At 53.5% G+C, this 17,495-nt stretch overlaps 1 protein-coding gene across 13 annotated transcripts in view; it reads left to right on the plus strand.

The window, feature by feature from the left end:
* Nucleotides 1–17,495, plus strand: part of SEC16A (SEC16 homolog A, endoplasmic reticulum export factor) — a 40,526-nt gene that overhangs the window by 17,567 nt on the left and 5,464 nt on the right. For all 13 annotated transcript variants that reach the window (XM_064366075.1, XM_064366080.1, XM_064366078.1 and 10 more), the window contains exons 8-27: nt 581–723; nt 1,688–1,749; nt 1,828–1,966; nt 2,292–2,537; nt 4,082–4,179; nt 4,992–5,073; nt 5,190–5,307; nt 5,504–5,615; nt 5,833–5,938; nt 7,386–7,526; nt 8,748–8,861; nt 9,126–9,318; nt 10,569–10,814; nt 11,672–11,754; nt 12,847–13,002; nt 15,382–15,459; nt 15,637–15,693; nt 15,865–15,976; nt 16,403–16,540; nt 16,807–16,901. In XM_064366075.1, the coding sequence (XP_064222145.1) occupies nt 581–723; nt 1,688–1,749; nt 1,828–1,966; nt 2,292–2,537; nt 4,082–4,179; nt 4,992–5,073; nt 5,190–5,307; nt 5,504–5,615; nt 5,833–5,938; nt 7,386–7,526; nt 8,748–8,861; nt 9,126–9,318; nt 10,569–10,814; nt 11,672–11,754; nt 12,847–13,002; nt 15,382–15,459; nt 15,637–15,693; nt 15,865–15,976; nt 16,403–16,540; nt 16,807–16,901 (2,519 nt within the window). The remainder of the gene's footprint in view (nt 1–580; nt 724–1,687; nt 1,750–1,827; nt 1,967–2,291; nt 2,538–4,081; nt 4,180–4,991; nt 5,074–5,189; nt 5,308–5,503; nt 5,616–5,832; nt 5,939–7,385; nt 7,527–8,747; nt 8,862–9,125; nt 9,319–10,568; nt 10,815–11,671; nt 11,755–12,846; nt 13,003–15,381; nt 15,460–15,636; nt 15,694–15,864; nt 15,977–16,402; nt 16,541–16,806; nt 16,902–17,495) is intronic.

The following is a 17,495-nucleotide window of genomic DNA, read 5'->3' on the forward strand; positions in this document are numbered from 1 at the left end:
TTTTCATTTCTTTTTCTTTTTTTTTTTTTAAAGAGACAGAGTCTCGCTCTATCAACCAGGCTGGAGTGCAGTGGCACGGTCACAGCCTCGATCTCCTGGGTTCAGGTGGTCCTCCTGCCTTGGATTCTCCCAGAGTGCTGGGATTCCAGGCATGTACCACTGTGCCTGGCTCCTTACTTTCTTTCTTGCTTGAGGGGTTTTGCTGCCGTTTTTGCTGCGTGCTGCCTGGTCATGGCGGTCTGAATTTGCTTTTGTGAAACTGAAAGAGCTCGGGAGTGGACCAGGCCCGGGAGGAGCAGGTGCTGCCGAGCCTCAGGACAGTGTCACGAGGGTGTCGCGGGAGCTGTCTCGGTGTACAAGGGAGTAGCTCTCGTGTTTAATGAGTCAGATGTTTCTCTTCTCCTGACATATGCTTAAGTTCTACCCTTAAGTATGATATTAAACAATTGCTGACTTTGAGTTGGAAGTTTATCGTGGTGAATCTAACCTGTGATTTCAGTTGCGTGTGTGCATTGAAAGTCCAGCCTCAGAAGCATCAGTGACAAGCTGATCGTTTCTTCTTCATCCGTTTTAAATGTAGTTTCATCAAGACCAACTTCTCCTGAGAAATTTTCAGTGCCTCATGTCTGTGCCAGGTTTGGCCCTGGTGGTCAGCTTATCAAAGTGATTCCCAATCTGCCTTCGGAAGGACAGCCGGCCCTGGTCGAGGTCCACAGCATGGAGGTAATGGTGCACGCAGAAGTGTGGCGTCACTGCACTGCCGCCCTGGGGAGCTCTGTCAATTTGTCATCTTCCGCTGCCAGCTCTTGCCTCTGGATGTGTGTTCTTGGAAATGTTTACTCCTGTGAATATTCAGTTTGTAGGGTTTTGGTTCTGTTTGGTGATGTCTTTTTCTTCCTAGAAGGCAGTATTGTAAGCATCTGCTTGAGATGTTACACTACATACACATTTTCTGTCCTCGTTTTGGGGAAGTTTGCTTTATTGGTGCTTTTCAGTGATGGATGCAGCAGGTGGGCCTGGCACTGCCCATGTGAAAGAGGCAGGTGGGGTGGATGGGCCTGGTGCTGCCGAGGTGAGGGGGGCGGGTGGGGTGGTTAGGCCCAGGGCTGCGGGGGTGAGGGGGGCGGGTAAGAGGGTGGGTGGGATGGATGGGCCCGGTGCTGCAGAGGTGAGGGGCGCTGGTTGGGAGGGGCTGGGGGGGGTGGATGCGGTGGATGGGCCGGGTGTTGCCGAGGTGACAGGAGCTGGTGAGGGAGGCAGGTGAGATGGATGGGCCCAGGGCTGCCGAGGGGAGGGGGGCTGGTGAGGGGGCAGGTGAGGGTGGCGGGTGGGGTGGATGGGCCCAGCGCTGCTGAGGTGAAGGGGTGCTGGCGTGTGCCTCCTCCTGCAACTTCTGCAGGCCTCTTCTGTCGCTTGTGTTGGGATTCTGCCTGAGATACTGGAGAGAAGAAATGGATCTCACGGCTTAAAATAAAGTTTGAAATCATGGCTGTGGCCCAGACAGGCTGTGCTCCACATAACAGTCTTGACAGACCCTTCACCCGCTGTGGGGAGGGGCGGGCGGAGTGGGGCAGGTGGGCCAGGCCGTCCTCTCCTCTCATAGGCAGCATTTGTGCCTGGCTTGGCCAGCCGTGCAGCAGGGTGGCTGGGCGCTCGCTGCCGCTGACCTGTGGCCCTCTCTTCATAGGCCCTGCTGCAGCACACATCCGAGCAGGAGGAGATGCGGGCGTTTCCGGGACCCCTGGGCAAGTACGTTCCTTGTTGAGGTGTTTCTTTGCCAAGCCCGGCCTGGCAGACATGGCTGCTCACTGTCTGTTCTTTCTGCAGAGACGACACCCATAAAGTGGATGTTATTAATTTTGCACAGAACAAAGCCATGAAATGTTTGCAGAACGAAAATTTAATTGACAAAGAGTCTGCAAGTCTTCTTTGGAATTTTATTGTTCTCCTCTGCAGACAGAATGGGGTATGTTTCTTTTTACTTCTAGAATGTTTTTTCTTGTTGCTTCATTTCGTCTTGGGAACGCTCAGTCTACCTGAGGAGCTGGGCAGGATCTGCGTGCCCAGCCGTGGAGCCTTGAGGGCTCCCTAGGCAGCGCACCCTAGCGGCGGGGTGCGAAAGGGGAGGGAGCGTGTGGTTGGGTTGAGAGGAGGTTTCGGCCTAGCCCTGCCAGCCTTCGGGGAATCGCAGGTCCGGCGAGGTCCAGGGTGGGACTCCGTGCCTGTGGTGTCTGACCCATCCTCACTAGAGAGCCTTTTTTTCTCCTTCCTGTTCCTCTCGACTCAAACAGACCGTGGTAGGGACTGACATTGCGGAGCTTCTGTTACGAGACCACAAAACAGTGTGGCTTCCTGGGAAGTCACCCAATGAGGCCAACCTGATTGATTTCACGAATGAGGCAGTGGAGCAGGTGGAAGAGGAGGAGTCCGGCGAGGCCCAGCTCTCCTTCCTCACTGGTGGTCCCACGGCCGCCGCCAGCTCGCTGGAGAGGGAGACCGAGAGGTTCCGGGAGCTGTTGCTGTATGGCCGTAAGAAGGTGCGTCCCCGTCGTGGCGCGTGTCCACTGGGTCGGGCCTGGTGGGAGGGACGCAGCCCCTCGGGAGCGTCCACGCTGCATGTGGCGCTTCGGGTCTTGCCGTTCCTGAACGATGCTGGACCCTCCCTCATGCGCCGTCCTTCTGGAGGTGTTCATGTTGGTTTCCTTCTAACTATTCCCAGTGTTGGAGACCTGCAGATTCAGTTTTCAGTCATTTGACAAACGCACATGTTGAGCACAGGCTGTGTCCCCCCGCCCGCAGTGTGTGCTGACTCAGATACAGCGTGCGTGAGAGACGTCGTGGCATTCTCACAGAGCCAGGCTCGAGTACACAGCCCAGAAGTCATTGGGTGTTGGGAGGACGCCCTGAGCCCATTAGAGGCGCAGTGTTTGGGAAGGCCGCCGCGAGGCGGGCAGCGAGTACATGTGGCGTCCAGTGACTGCAGTCGCAGCGGGGGAGCCAGGGCAGGAGGGGTTCTGAGACAGGAGCCAGCTCTGGGAGAGTAGGGTTGAGGGGTCCATAGTGACCACAGCAGGGGCAGTGTGTGCACAGGAGGGCCTGTCTAGGGTGCATGATGTCCACTTTGGACATGCGGAGCCGGAGAGAGGCCAGCCTATGGGCCTGTGTGGCCCTGAACAGCAGAGATATTGGATAGGCCCAGAGCTCTCTATCCTCTCATATCATGATAAACTCAGAAAGGGCATATTTGACCAGTAATTTTTTTTTTTTTTTTTTTGGAGACAGGGTCTCACTCTTGCCCAGGCTGGAGTGCAGCGGCGTGATCACAACCTCCTGGGTTCAAGTGACCTCTTCCATCTCAGCCACATGCTGCCATGCCTGACTAATTTATTTTTTTATTTTTTATTTTTTTAGAGACAGAGTTTTACCATGTTGCCAGGCTGGTCCCTAACTCCTGGGCTCAAGCAGTCCACCCGCCTCAGCCTCCCAAAGTACTGGGATCACAGGCGTGAGCCACCGTGCCCGGCCTGATCAGTATGATTCTATTACGGGTGTTTTATAACTGGTTGAAGTCATGTAACCTGTTAGCTTTTATTAACCTCTTCTTTGACTGTAGCATTTTTGCCTCCTAGCCAGAAGTTCTAAATTATACCCCAAGTTACTTTGGCGAAAGGTGAGGCTGCCTCACTGAAGCCACTGTCCACGTTGAGAGGATATTCACGGAGCCCTTCTTTTGGAACTGGGGAGTTGACTTGAGCGTGTTTCTCCGTGGACAGGGCAGTGTGGCAGGTGGCACTGCGTGGTTATCCCTGTTTGTGATCAGCGTGCTTGTGTTTTATGCTGAAAACGGGTAATAAAAGCAGGAATATCTACAAATACCACTACCACAGGGACTTTGAAACTCAGGAAAATAATGAAATGCTGACATGTCTTTAATCTCCAAATGGTGAATAAGTGTGTTTTTGAGGCCGTTGGGTTGTCTGTGTGTCTGCTGCTGCGTGAGGACACACGGCCTGTTGCCTGTCGTGACTCATGTCACGTGAGCCCCTCCGATAACCCACAAGGCCCCTGAAATGCCTTGCAGGATGCTTTGGAGTCTGCCATGAAGAACAGCTTGTGGGGTCATGCTCTGCTACTCGCAAGTAAGATGGACAACCGGACGCACGCCCGAGTCATGACCAGGTACAGTCCTACAGTGGCCCGGCCCAGTCGAGAGCCCTGCCGGCTCCCTGCAGCACGCAGCGTCCTCGCGCTCGCGCAGGCGACAGGCGGATCTCACTTGGCTCTGTTCTCCCACACGAGCTCGGGCTTCCTTGACCTCCAGGCTTCCTTGGGTCACATTGCAGAGAGTTTAAAAAGTTTCTTATTAACTGCATGGTTCTTAATACTTCATTTAAAATCTCAGTGAATTCCTTTGTCTGCATCTTCTGTAACTTTTTTTAGATTCTGGGTTTTGCTCTGTTGCCCAGGCTGGAGTGCAGTGGCATGATCTCTACTCACTGCAGCCCCTGCCTCCCAGGTTCAAGTGATCCTCACACCTCGGGCTCCCAAGGAGTTGGAACATGTGTACTTTGCCTAAGTGAATAAGTCTAATCATTACATCAGAGGGCTGAGGTTGGGTTTTTTAAAAATTTATTATTATTTTATTTTATTTTATTTCGAGATGGAGTCTTGCTCTGTCACACAGGCAAGAGTGCAGTGGTGCTGTTTCAGCTCACAGAAACCTCTGCCTCCTGGGTTCAAGTGATTCTCCTGCCTCAGCCACCTGAGTAGCTGGGATTACAGGAGCGTGCCACCACACCTGGCTGACTTTTATGTTTTTAGTAGAGACACTAAGGCAGTTTCACCTTGTCAGTCTCTAACTCCTGACCTCAGGCGACCTGCCTGCTTCGGCCTCCCAGAGTGCTGGGATTACAGGTGTGAGCCACCGCGCCCGGCCGGATTTGTTTTTAGCTGAGCCAGCATAGGGTCTTTCTGTGTTTATGTCTGCCTAGGTTTGCCAACAGCCTCCCGATCAACGATCCCCTGCAGACTGTCTACCAGCTCATGTCCGGGCGGATGCCCGCCGCGTCCACGGTGAGTGGCACTGCCTGGTGGCTGCTCGCCTCCCCGTGCTGGTGACCCGGCTGTGCGGAGCTCGAGCGGCGCTGGCTTCCAGGAATGAGGCTTTGTTTCGTTCTTCCTCATGTTAGTGCTGTGGAGATGAGAAATGGGGAGACTGGAGGCCGCACCTCGCCATGGTCTTGTCCAACTTGAACAACAACGTGGACGTCGAGTCCAGGACGATGGCCACCATGGGCGACACTCTGGGTAGGTCGGGTCGGAGACGGGTGTTGGGTGTCGCACATGGAACGCTGAAGGCTCGGTTGTCTGTAGCATTGGCAGGAATCACAAGAACCCGGCCTTCTTGGTCCAGCTGGCGTCTCGAGCGCCTTCTGTGTGCATCCTTCACTTCTCTGAGCCTTCCCGGCCGCTGAGGCTCCGCCCTTGTTTCTTCTCTCCGCAGCTTCCAAGGGCCTCTTAGATGCTGCACACTTTTGCTACCTCATGGCCCAGGTTGGATTTGGGGTTTATACAAAGAAAACTACAAAACTTGTCTTAATCGGATCAAATCACAGGTAAAGAATCAAGTCAGTGTAGTCCTGTAAGTTTTCCTTTAAAAGTTAAAAAAAAAAAAAAAAGAAAGAAATCCTTCTCTAGTTAATTTAGAAATGGCCAGAACCTTGGTTTTGTTTGCCACGTAGTGGGACAGACTTCCGGGTGATTTTCTCCAAGGTTGGTTATAATAATAATGGTCCATTTTTCTCAAGTCAAAGTAATTCACTTTCTTTGTAGTTTACCATTCTTAAAGTTTGCAACCAATGAAGCGATCCAGAGGACGGAGGCCTATGAGTACGCCCAGTCCCTGGGGGCCCAGACCTGCGCCCTGCCCACTTTCCAGGTAAGAGGTGCTGCCAGCCTGCTGCGGGGCAGGCGCACAGTCTAACAAGCTTTGGGTTACTTAGATTGTTGGATTTTTTTTTTTTTGCGAGTCGGAGTCTCGCTCTGTTGCCCAGGATGGAATGCAGTGGCGCAATCTCGGCTCACTGCAACCTCTGCCTCCCTGGTTCAAGCGATTCTCCTGCCTCAGCCTCCCTGCAGGTCCACGCCACCACGCCCAGCTAATTTTTTTTTGCATTTTTGGTAGAGACAGGGTTTCACCGTGTTGGCCAGGATGGTCTCGATCTCTTGACCTTGTGATCCACCCCACTCGGCCTCCCAAAGTTCTGGGATTACAGGCGTGAGCCACAATGCCCGGCAGATTTTTTGAATTCTTATGGAAAAAATGGTGTGATTTTTTTGAGGGGAGGATGTTGAGAAAACACTTGATCTATGATGCTAAGAAACTACATTGCATTGAATTGAGTATTTCCATTTGCATTTGATTTCAGGCACTTTCAGGAGCCTTGTTTGTTTATTTGTTTGTGTTTAAGGAGACGGGGTCTCACTCCTTTGCCCAGCCTGGAGTGCGCTGGTGTGATCACTCCCAGGCTCAAGTGACTCACCTCAGCCTCCAGAGTGGCTGAGACTACAAGCATGCAACACCGTGACCCACTAAGTTTTTTATTTTTTTGTAGAAAAAACGATGTTGCCCAAACTGATCTTAAACTCCTGGGCTCAAGCAGTCCTCCTCTCTCAGCCTCCCGAAGTGTTGGGATTACAGGTGTGAGCCACCACGCCCAGCCCGTATGAGCTGTTTTTAATATTTGAGGGAGGTATTCTCTGATGCAGTATGGGGGTGGTGTGTATAAAATATGTAGAGGGAGAGGCGGGACTCAGTGGCTCACGCCTGTATTCCCAGCACTTGGGAGGCCAAGGTGGGTGGATCACCTGATCTCAGGAGTCAAAGACCAGCCTGGGCAACCCAGCCGGGCGTGGCAGCATGCGCTGGTATTCCCAGCTACTCAGAGGCTGAGGTGGGAGGATAGCGTGAGCCCGGGAGATTGAGGCTGCAGTGAGCTGTGATTGTGATCACTCCAGCCGGGGTGACAAAGTGAGACGCTGTCAAAAAAGAAAAAAAAATAGACTCAAGTATCTAGAGAACGTCTGTGGAGCAGCTTGCGCTGCCCGAAAGGCGGTGGCCTCAGTGCGCGCAGTTGGGACGTTGTGACTGTGAGAGCCAGGTGGCCACATGAAAGGGACTGCGGGGAGGCAGAGTGATGTTCTTACCAGCTTAGTCCTTGACTTTGCTCTTGAAATCCCTCGGGAACAGGGACTAGGACTGTGGTCAGCGGGCACGGGGGGTGGGAGATGATGATGAGTGACGCGTCCAGAAGAGTCCACAGCTCACGGGGCGACGCTTGGATGTGGGAGAGCCACGGGACAGCAGCGCCGTGTCTGTCTTTCAGGTGTTTAAGTTCATCTACTCCTGCCGCCTGGCGGAAATGGGGCTGGCCACGCAGGCCTTCCACTACTGCGAGGCCGTCGCGAAGAGCATCCTGACGCAGCCGCACCAGCACTCCCCGGTGCTCATCAGCCAGCTTGTGCAGGTGCTGCCCCCGCTCACCCCCTGCAGGCAGGGAAGGAGGGCTTCCAGGGCCCCTGGGCATCGGGGTGGCGCCCTGAGGGTTCAGATGCGCATTGTGATAGGCGCTTGGAACCTGCCTCTTGGGCAGGTGAAGATCTTTGAATGACTTTGTGTTTTGCCTCTTAGCCTGGGGACTGTCAGGTACCATGTACCAGCACAGAACCTTGGCAGCGAGTTTCACCATCAGAAGGAACTGTCTGTAGGATACTCTTTTTTTTGAGATGGAGTGTCACTCTGTCGCCCAGGCTGGCGTGCACTGGTGCAATCTCAGCTCACTGCAAACTCCGCCTCCCAGATTCAAGCAATTCTCCTGTCTCAGCCTCCCGAGTAGCTTGGATTACAGGCGCCTACCACCACGCTCGGCTAATTTTTTGCATTTTTAGTAGAGACAGGGTTTCACCATGTTGGCCAGTCTTGAACTCCTGACCTCAAGTGATGCATGCGTCTGCCTCGGTCTCCCAAAGTGCTGGGATTACAGGCATGACCCACCACGCCCGGCCAGGATATTCTTATTTTGAGGCAGCTTAGTCTGGTGGTTGATAGCTTAAGTGTCCAGAATTCAGCAGCCTTTGTTTGAGTCCTGGCTGCGCCGCTCGGGCCTTACTTTCTCCCACTGCAAAACGGAGGCGGCGTGACTGGCAGAGAGTGTGGGGGGCGCCATGCTCTCGTCACCTCTTGTCAGTAGTTGCATTTGTAAGAATGTGCTCATGGGATACCCAAAAAAACTTATTAAGGACATTTTTAGATACATTTCAAAGTTGAGAGAATCATTCATGAATCCTTAGGTCCTCATCCCCACATCAGTGGTTACAAACACAAGGCCAAACTTGTGTTCTGCTCCCCACCCCACCCCGCTCTGCATCCCCCAGATTCCTGACGAAAGCACACAGACGCTCTCAGGTGAGTCCAGCTTTTTCAGAGTCAGGTCCACATGGTCACATGGCAGCCTTGGGCCTGGCCTGTCCCACGTGGGGCCAGCACTGCCCACCCAGTGCGTGTGGGTGGAGAGGTCATCTACAGCAACTTCCCACGGTTGCCTGGCATCCAGTGTTCTGGGGGTGTCACTAAGCACATGCTGGAAACATGTGCAGCTGCATTGCCCCCAGAGTCGGGGTGTTTTGAAGACGGCTCACTTGCCATCACCTGGCGGTGACAAGGGCCTCTGATTTCCTCCCGTGTCTAGATGGCTTCCCAGTTACGACTCTTTGATCCCCAGCTGAGAGAGAAGCCAGAAGAGGAGTCCTTGACCACACCTGCCTGGCTGGTTCACCTGCAGCAGGTGGAGCGGCAGATCAAGGTACAGCCTTGGCTCAGAGTGGCACAGAGGGGTTTGGCAAGGTGGTTTCTGTCCCTGTCATTTTCACACTGACAGTACCTATTTAAAGACAGCGAAACTATAGATGTGTGCCTACTAGAGTTCCCTAATTCCCCAGAAAAGGGGTGGCGTGCCCCCTATCATCCTGAGGTGGGGACACAGCAGTGCGGGGGTGGGGGGCGGGTGGGCGGGCACCTGCCGCAGTGCCATAGGCTACTTCCACAGGTGGGCCTTGTTCTCCCTCAGGAGGGGGCCGTGGTGTGGCCTCAGGACGGAGCTTTCCCACAGCAGTGTCCCGGCACGCCGAGCTCCGAGGTGGAGCAGTTGGAGGGGCCAGGAGTCAGTCAGCCGGTGGCCCTGGGGATCGCCAACCCATTGCTGGCGGTGCCTGCACCGAGCCTGGAGCACTCGAGCCCAGGCGTTCGGCTGCTGCCCTCAGGTGAGCCCGGGTGTGCGGCTGCCGCCCTCAGGTGAGCCCAGGCTTTCTGCTGGCTGAGTCGTGGCCTGTGCTCTTGCTTCCTGGAGAACTACTTTCAGATAGGGACTGTTTTGAGGCAGCATCTCACAGCACCACGCTGCTCCTCTGTCTCCTCCCGTCTTTCCTTCGTGCTTTTTCCCCTGCTGAGCCCATGGAGACCCATGGCTTTCCATGTCCGTAAACCTTCATGGACTGGCAGTACTGCCCTGAGCGCCCGTTGCCTGCTCAGCCTTCCCGCTTGCTTCTCGGGAGCCTCAGCCACGGCGTGGCTGGGCAGTGCCCTCAGCTGTGTCCTCTGCAGCCTGCTTCTCCCAGTTGGCGCCGTCGGAGGAAGGGCCAGCCCAGCGCTCCTAGGAGTCAAGGAGAGATGAGGAGGCCAAATCCAAATGGCCTCATGTGCTTCTCGGCTTCCTTCCTCAGTGAACCTTGCCGAATGCCTGGATGAGCACGGCTCCTTCCTGCTCACTGCCTACTTCTGCCCCAGACCCTCCAGGGTCTCCCTCTCTCCTGTAGACAAGCCAGGGTCCTCACTGTGGCCACAGGCCCTCCGGGATCAGCCTTAAGCCCTCCTGCCCTGGTGCCATGTCCACTCCCATGCTGTGCACCAGCCACGCTCCTGATGTGGGCCCACGGCCTTGCTGCCCACCCTCCTGCCTGGTGTCCACCCCACTTTGTCCTCAGACACCATTACCACTCCCTGGTTGATTGCTCTCCTTAGCGCTTTCTCTTCTCACTCAGTTTATCTGTCCCCATCCCTATGGGGACCCAGCATTTTTGTTCCTGACACATCCAGGGCCCATCATAGTACTGACAGGCAGCAGCCTTCCCTGGTTTTATGTCGAGTTAGAGGAATGAATGAATGAATGAGTGGCCTGTTTGACCCCTGACCATGGAGGAGAGGACTCAAATGGAGCATAACTCTGTGCCAGGCGGCCACTGTAGGCTTGCATCTAGGCCGGGCTGTGCCCCGGAGCCCGTGTGGTGCTCAGTGACTACACAGGTGTTCATCCTGCCCCACTCCTAGAAAATGAAGCGAATGTTCTGCTTTTTTCCAAACCACTGATGGTTCAGATGGGATGGTGGCTTCAGGGCCTTTGGCTTTACTGGATCTCCCTTATAAAAGCAATGTGGCTGTGCAAACTAACCTGTCCTGAACGTGTCTAGCGTCAGCTCCTTCCAGTGACCTCCTTTTCTCCACTGTTCCCATGCAGCTCCGCAGATGCTCCCTGACGGCCCATTGGCCAGTCCTGCCAGGGTGCCAATGTTCCCAGTGCCACCGCCCCCAGGGCCCCTCGAGCCAGGTCCTGGCTGTGTGACCACAGGGTCTGCGCTTGGCTTCCCAGATCCCTCCAGGCCTGATCCTGCAACTCTGGGCCTGGGGCCTGGCCTGCCTCCTGGCGTGCCACCTCTCCAGGAAAGGAGACACCTGCTTCAGGAAGCCAGGAGCCCAGACCCAGGTGGGGCTGCGGAGATGCTGTCTTGAGAGCAGAAGCAATGTTGGGTGTGGGCTTTGTGGGGATTGGTGGAAGAGAGGGAATTTATTTGACCTTGAAACAAGTGAATTACTTGTCTTAACGTAGACCAAAAACCCTGGCAGTTAGTAGACTGGATGGCTCAGGAGTCTCACTGCAATAGCAAGGTTAATAGTAGTTTCTTTTGTAAGTCGGCTTTTAATGATGTGAGGCTTAAGTGGCTGTTCAGGGCAGGGCACGGTGGCCCTGGCTGTCCCAGGATCTGTCTTCAGACGGTCCTTCTGAACGCCTGGTGACACGCATGGGGCAGGTTATGAACTTCTGTCTGGAAGTCAGTTTGGTGGATCTTGTCCCTGCTCTGTGTCTATATGGACGAAGCAAAACATAAGCCTAACTTTAAAGAATAAAAGAGTTGGCTGGGCACAGTGACTCACGCCTTTAATCTCAGCACTTGGGAGGCCAAGGCAGGGGGATCAGCTGAGGTCAGGAGTTTGAGACCAGCCTGGCCAACATGGTGAAACCCTGTCTCTACTGAAAATACAAAAATTAGCTGGGAGTGGTGGTGCGTGCATGTAGTCCCAGTTACTCGGGAGGCTGAGGCCGGAGAATGGCTTGAACCTGGGAGGTGGAGGTTGTAATCAACTGAGATTGAGCCGCTGCACTCTAGCCTGGTGACAGAGCGAGGCTCCATCTCAAAAAAAAAAAAAAAAGTCACGCTGGCGTGGTGGTCGCCGGGTGGAAGGCAGTGCGCCTCTCGGTCTGGGCGCTGCGCACACGTCCCGCCTCCTCGTGTTCCGGTCCAGCAGCACTCAGGTCTTAGCTGCTCTCTTTCCCGTTGACAGGGACGGTGCCGCCGGAGGCTCCTGTTGGAAACTCACTTTCGGAGCTAAGCGAAGAAAATTTTGCTGGAAAATTTGCTAATCTGGTACTTTGTCGCATTTTCTTCAACTATTTGTTTTCCATAAAGTTCGTCTAGTGGGCACTCAGACTCCTTGTTGAGGTGTAGGTAGGGTGATGGTGGTGAGGACTGTGAAATTGCTTCTTAAAGCGAAAGTGCTTCTAAGTAGCTTTCATCCTTCAAATATGAAGAGTTAGTGAAAACACTGGTAGGGAAAGACGAGGAAGAGATAATTCAGTAGCATAGAAACAGTTACTTTAAGTAGGAGAAATTCCGAAATATAATCAAATCCCCTTATTAATTTTAATTCTTCTAAAATAGGCACCTTCCCTGATTTACACATCTCTTTCTCTTTCTCTTTTTTTTTTTTTTTTTTTTTTTTTGAGACACAGCCTTGCTTTGTTGCCCAGCTGCTGCCTGGAGTGCAGTGGTGTAATCTTGGCTCACTCCAACCTCTGCCTCCCGGGTTCAAACAGTTCTGCCTTCGGCTCCTGAGTAGCTGGGACTACAGGCGTGTGCCAGCACGCCCGGCTAATTTTTGTATTTTTAGTAGAGACGGGGGTTTCACCATGTTGGTCAGACTGGTCTTGAACTCCTGATCTCATGATCCACCCGCCCCGGGGTCCCAGAGTGTTGGGATTACAGGCGTGAGCCACTGTGCCTGGCCATCTGGTTTTCTACAGAATCTCTAATTTTTTTCTCTCACAAGAGGATGTCCTGGAATACAAAAGAATTTTTCACATTTTCACTGGTTTTCCTGAAAGTGAGATTTGTCTGATCAGATGTGTTTGGTATAAATACCTCCTCTGTTTGCTCTGCTCCCAACCTGGAGGGATGGTTGCTTTTATACGAACCGCATTCTGGAAACTTCTTTACAGATACTCAGCTCTTCATGGGCCTCCCATCAGTAGGCGATTACTGTAGTTTGAGCTTGAATTAGGTGTTTTACCCTTTACGACAGTATGTTCCCGGAAAAGTAAAAATGAGGGTTGAACTATTAAAAACTGGGACTGGAGCCAGGAATAAATGTTTGTAAAAATCACTGTATCTTTGAGAACGCCCGCTGCCCGCCCTGGCCAGTCTTACCCTCAGTGAGTGCCCACGCTCCACTTCTTCCAGCCCCTAATCTCCAGTGAACGCCCGCGTTCGGAGGTCCCCCCAGGGTGGGATCATGCTGACTCAGGTCCGACGCAGCCACCTCTGTCTCCCTCACCCGCTCCCGAAACGAAGAGACCCGAACAAGCAGCCAAGAAAGAGAAGAAGGACGCTAAGAAGGTAGTACAGCGCCCACGAGCACCTGGTGGCCGGGCAGGTCTGGGCAGGGGGCACGCTTCCCGGCGCACCAGCCTCATTCAGCCGCACGCTTCACCCTTCTGAATCAAACAGCCGAGCTCGTGAGGTGCACATGGCGTGATGGGTGTCTGTGTATTGGTGCCCTCAGATAGCTGCCCACCCAGGTCAGCATGGGGACACGGCCTGGCCCCCAGAGGTCCCCTCCAGGCATTGCCTGTCAGACACACCCGCAAGGGGTTGGGCGGCAGCCACCCCTTTGTCACTGTGGCGTGTGCCTGCCACTGGCTCCCGGATCCTTCCTCCTAGTTGTGGGTGTTGGGACTGCTTTCTGTGTGTGGCTGGAACCCGTCAGGCCCCAGGAGCCTTCCTGCCTGTCTCCTGGGGAATGTGCTTGTTTTTCTGAGGCGCATGCCGGGGAGTGGAGGGCTTAGGTCGCAGGATGAGCCTATGTTCAGCTTTAGGAGACGCCGCTGAGCAGTTGTCCTTCGTGGCTGGACCAAGTCACACATCCTGCAGCAGAGGACAAGGGCCCCAGACGTCCCTCATCTTCACCAGCACTGGGCAGTGCCAGGCCTTTCATAGCTGTTGGGCTGGGTTGATGGCATCTCATTGTGTCTTACTCTGCGTCTCCCCAGTGAGGTGCAACGCCAGCATCTTCTCTGCCTGTTCCATCTCACTGCTGTTTTGAGACAGTGCTTGTTGAAGTCTCTGTCCATTTTGTTTTCCATAAAGATGGAGTCTCACTATGTTGCCCAGGCTGATCTCTAACTCCTGGGCCCAAGTGATCCTCCTCTGCCTTGTAGCTGGGACTGCAGGTGCAGCCACCAGCTTTCCTCTCCTCTCTTTTTTTTTTTTGAGACAGTCTTGCTCTGTTGCCCAGGCTGGAGTACAATGGTGCAATCTCAGCTCACTGCAACCTCCGCCTCCCAAGTTCAAACCATTCTCCTGCCTCAGCCTCCTAAGTAGCTAAGAGTACAGGCGTGTATCTGCCACCATGCCCAGCTAATTTTTTTATATATATATTTTTAATAGAGACAGGGTTTCACTATGTTAGGATGGTCTCAGTCTCCTGACCTCATGATCCACCCACCTCAGCTTCCCAAAATGCTGGGATTACAGGCATGAGCCACCGCACCTGGCCTCTTCACTTTTAATGGAGTTCTCTTAGTGACCTGCAGAGGTCCTTTCTGTATTGCGGATGTAGACACAGTCATCGTGATAGCATCTGCTGATCTCTAGATTGTCTTTTTACTTGTAACGGTATCTTTTTTTTTTTTTTTTTTTTTCTTTTTTTGAGTCTGTGTCTCGCTCTGTCACTCAGGCTGGAGTGCAGTGGCATTATCTTGGCTCACTGCAACCTCCACCTCCTGGGTTCAAGCAGTTCTCCTGCCTCAGCCCCCTGAGTAGGTGGGATTACAGACGCCTACCAACACTCCCAGCTAATTTTTGTATTTTTACTAGAGACGGGGTTTCACCATGTTGGCCAGGCTGGTCTCAAACTCCTGACCTCAAGTGATCTGCTCACCTCGGTTCCTCCCAAAGTGCTGGGATTACAGGTGTGAGCCACCGTCCCTAGCCTAGTAATGGTATCTTATGAAGAATGTCGTTCTTTGTTTTAATAGAGTTTAGTGATCAGGTTTTTCTTTTATGGCTGCTGTCTTGAAAATAAACACACATTTAATTCCAAGTGAGTATGAGGTCTGAGGTAAAACATGATATGTAGGCAGGGTTCCAGTGCACAGGCTGTCAGGCCTCCCCGGGATGGCTTGTCTGGCCAGTAGACCTCGCAGAGAACAGAGCTGAGAGAGTGGAGTAGCTGCTGAGGCTTCTCCTCTTTCTCTAGTAGAAATGAAGTGATCACGTGAAGAACAAAGTACATTTTCCTAATAACCTAATTCCCTGCGCCTGGGAAACACCGGGGCTGCGTGTGCCTCAGACACGCACTGACACGCACAGCCTGACGTCCACTTCTCAAAGGGGCGGGTGTCGGAAGCATCACCAGTGTTGCGAGCAGCTCCTGAAGGCACGTTACTGTTCTGATCTGTTTACATTATGGTAAAATACACGTAGCATAAATGCAGCATTTGAAGCATTTCTAAGGGCACAGTTCTGGGCGCTGAGCACATTCACATTGAGTGGAACCATCACCATCAGCCATCTCCAGAGCTTTCTCATCTTCCCAAACAGAACTGTCCCCACGGAACAACTCTCTGTTCCCCCACCTCCATCTACCCAGTGTCTCTGGACCTGGCGACGCTGGGGCCTTGCAGAAGCGGGCCCTGTAGGGTTGCTCTTTCTGCATCTGGCTCGTTTCATGGAACATAGTGTTTTCAAGGTTGTTGTGGTGGTTTTTATATTTAGAGTGAATCCTGGTTCTCTCGCTGGCTACCTGGGAAGAGAAAGACAGAAGCTTACTTGCCAGATGACAAGAACAAATCGGTGAGTGCTGTCGCGTATGGCCCAGGGGACGTCCAGGGAATTGTAATGGTTTTTCTGTCACCTTCAGAGCAGACCTGAGTAGGTGTTCCCTGAAGTTTCGAAGTGTCATTGTTACTCAGATTCTAATTCTGTTTAGCTTCAGTCTGCTGACCTTTTTTCTTCTTAAAATCTTGGCAGATTGTTTGGGATGAAAAGAAAAACCAGTGGGTGAATTTAAATGAGCCAGAAGAGGAGGTAAATGGTCACTGTGGTCACTGCTGGGTGTGAGTTGTGAGTGCGGGAACAGCCTCTCGTGCCCCTGTGGTGTTTGGGCGGCTGGTGCTCCTGGAGGAGCGTCCCGGCTGTGCCGTCCAGTGGGTTTCCGGTGCACACAGTGGGTGTCTGAGGCTGTCTTTCCCTCTGCAGAAGAAGGCTGTTCCCCCACCTCCAACCTCGTTTCCCAAGACTGTGCCAGCTGCCCCGCCTGGCCTCGCAGGACCTCCCGGAGGGCCCGTGAACATGTTCTCTAGAAGAGCAGGTAAGGGTGGCCTTGGAGTGGGCGCTTGCTTGAACAATGAACTGTCCCAGAGAGAGGCTGACGTGTAGCTGTTGTGCGTGGGATGAGGTGATGGGTGTCACACTGTGGAGGCTTACGCTGGTGTCACAAGGAGGCATCCTTGGGGACCAGCGCAGCTCTCCAGAGCGTTGACAAGCTGTGGGCACAGCCATGTCCCATCCATCGGAAGCACAAGACCTGTGGCACAGTGGGATGAGAGAGGGAACCACCCCAGGGCCAAAAGCTGAAACAAATCTGTGTAGAAAGGTGTCCTCAGGGTTGGGCCACAGGTGGCTTCTGGGACGTCTCTGCCTGCTTTTTCTCTGACACAGCAAGTGCGGAGCGTTTGGACGCTGGAGGCCGCCTGGCTGGTGCGCTCACCTGAATTTGCTTCCCTCCCCTTTGCAGCCGGAACCAGAGCTCGCTACGTTGACATCCTGAACCCGAGCGGGGCCCAGCGGAGCGAGCCGGCTCTTGCTCCTGCGGACTTTGTCGCTCCGCTTGCGCCACTCCCGATTCCTTCTAACTTGTTCGTGCCAAGCCCAGGTAGGCAGCACGGGCGCAGCCCCTTTGGGTCAGCGCCCCAGTCTCCTGACCTTTGACCCTCTTTCTATGAGTCTCCCCCAAATCTCCTGTTAGAAGAATGACCTGGCCAGCGTGCAGAGAGCCTGGGTTGGTTTGTGGGTTTTTTATGATTTACCTGTTTCTGCACAAGTGTGCAGTGTGAAACTCTCTTCCTCTCGGGGTGTCTTCAGTGAGACCCCAGGGATGTTCTGGACGGAATGATGGCTTCCTTACTCTCTCATTCCCAGATGCAGAAGAACCACAGCTTCCAGACGGGGCTGGCAGGGAAGGACCAGCACCAGCTAGGGGCCTGGCCAATCCAGAGCCTGCCCCAGAGTCCAAGGTGAGCGGGTGCTGTGGGAAAGGGGGGAAAGGCACCTGGCGAGAGGCTCCTCCCTCTCCTGCCGGACAAGGCCTTGCCTTCTGCAAGTCAACACCCAGTGTGTGCACAGAGAGTGCGCCATCTCAAGTGCTTCACACTTACGTGTGATAGAGACGGAGGTAGAAGGGCGGGTGCCAGGCGGGACAGAGCTGTCGGGGAGATGGAGACCGGGGGCCGCTGTCACTGATAATGCTCAGCACTGTGAACGTGCTTAAAAATGCTTCAAGTGGCAAATTTCATGGTATGTGTATTTGACAATTTTTTTAAATTGGAAAAAATAAAATTAATTAAGTTAAAAAGAAATTACCTACCGATAATAAAGCAAAGTATATCTTCATCTAAAAAAAAAAATGGCTCGCATGTAAGGTAGAACAGCTCAGGCCAGCAGGCGCAGTGGCTCACGCCCGTAATCCCAGCACTTTGCGAGGCTGAGGCGGGCGGGTCAGTTGAAGTCAGGAGTTTACCAAGACCAGCCTGGCCCACCTGGTGAAACCTCGTCTCTACTGAAAAATATAAAATTTAGCCTAGTTTGGTGGCAGGTGCCTATTGTCCCAG

Source organism: Aotus nancymaae, unplaced genomic scaffold (genome assembly GCF_030222135.1).
Source record: "Aotus nancymaae isolate 86718 unplaced genomic scaffold, 86718_ANA_hifiasm-v0.15.2.pri h1tg000063l, whole genome shotgun sequence".
NCBI classification, from domain to species: Eukaryota; Metazoa; Chordata; class Mammalia; order Primates; family Aotidae; genus Aotus; species Aotus nancymaae.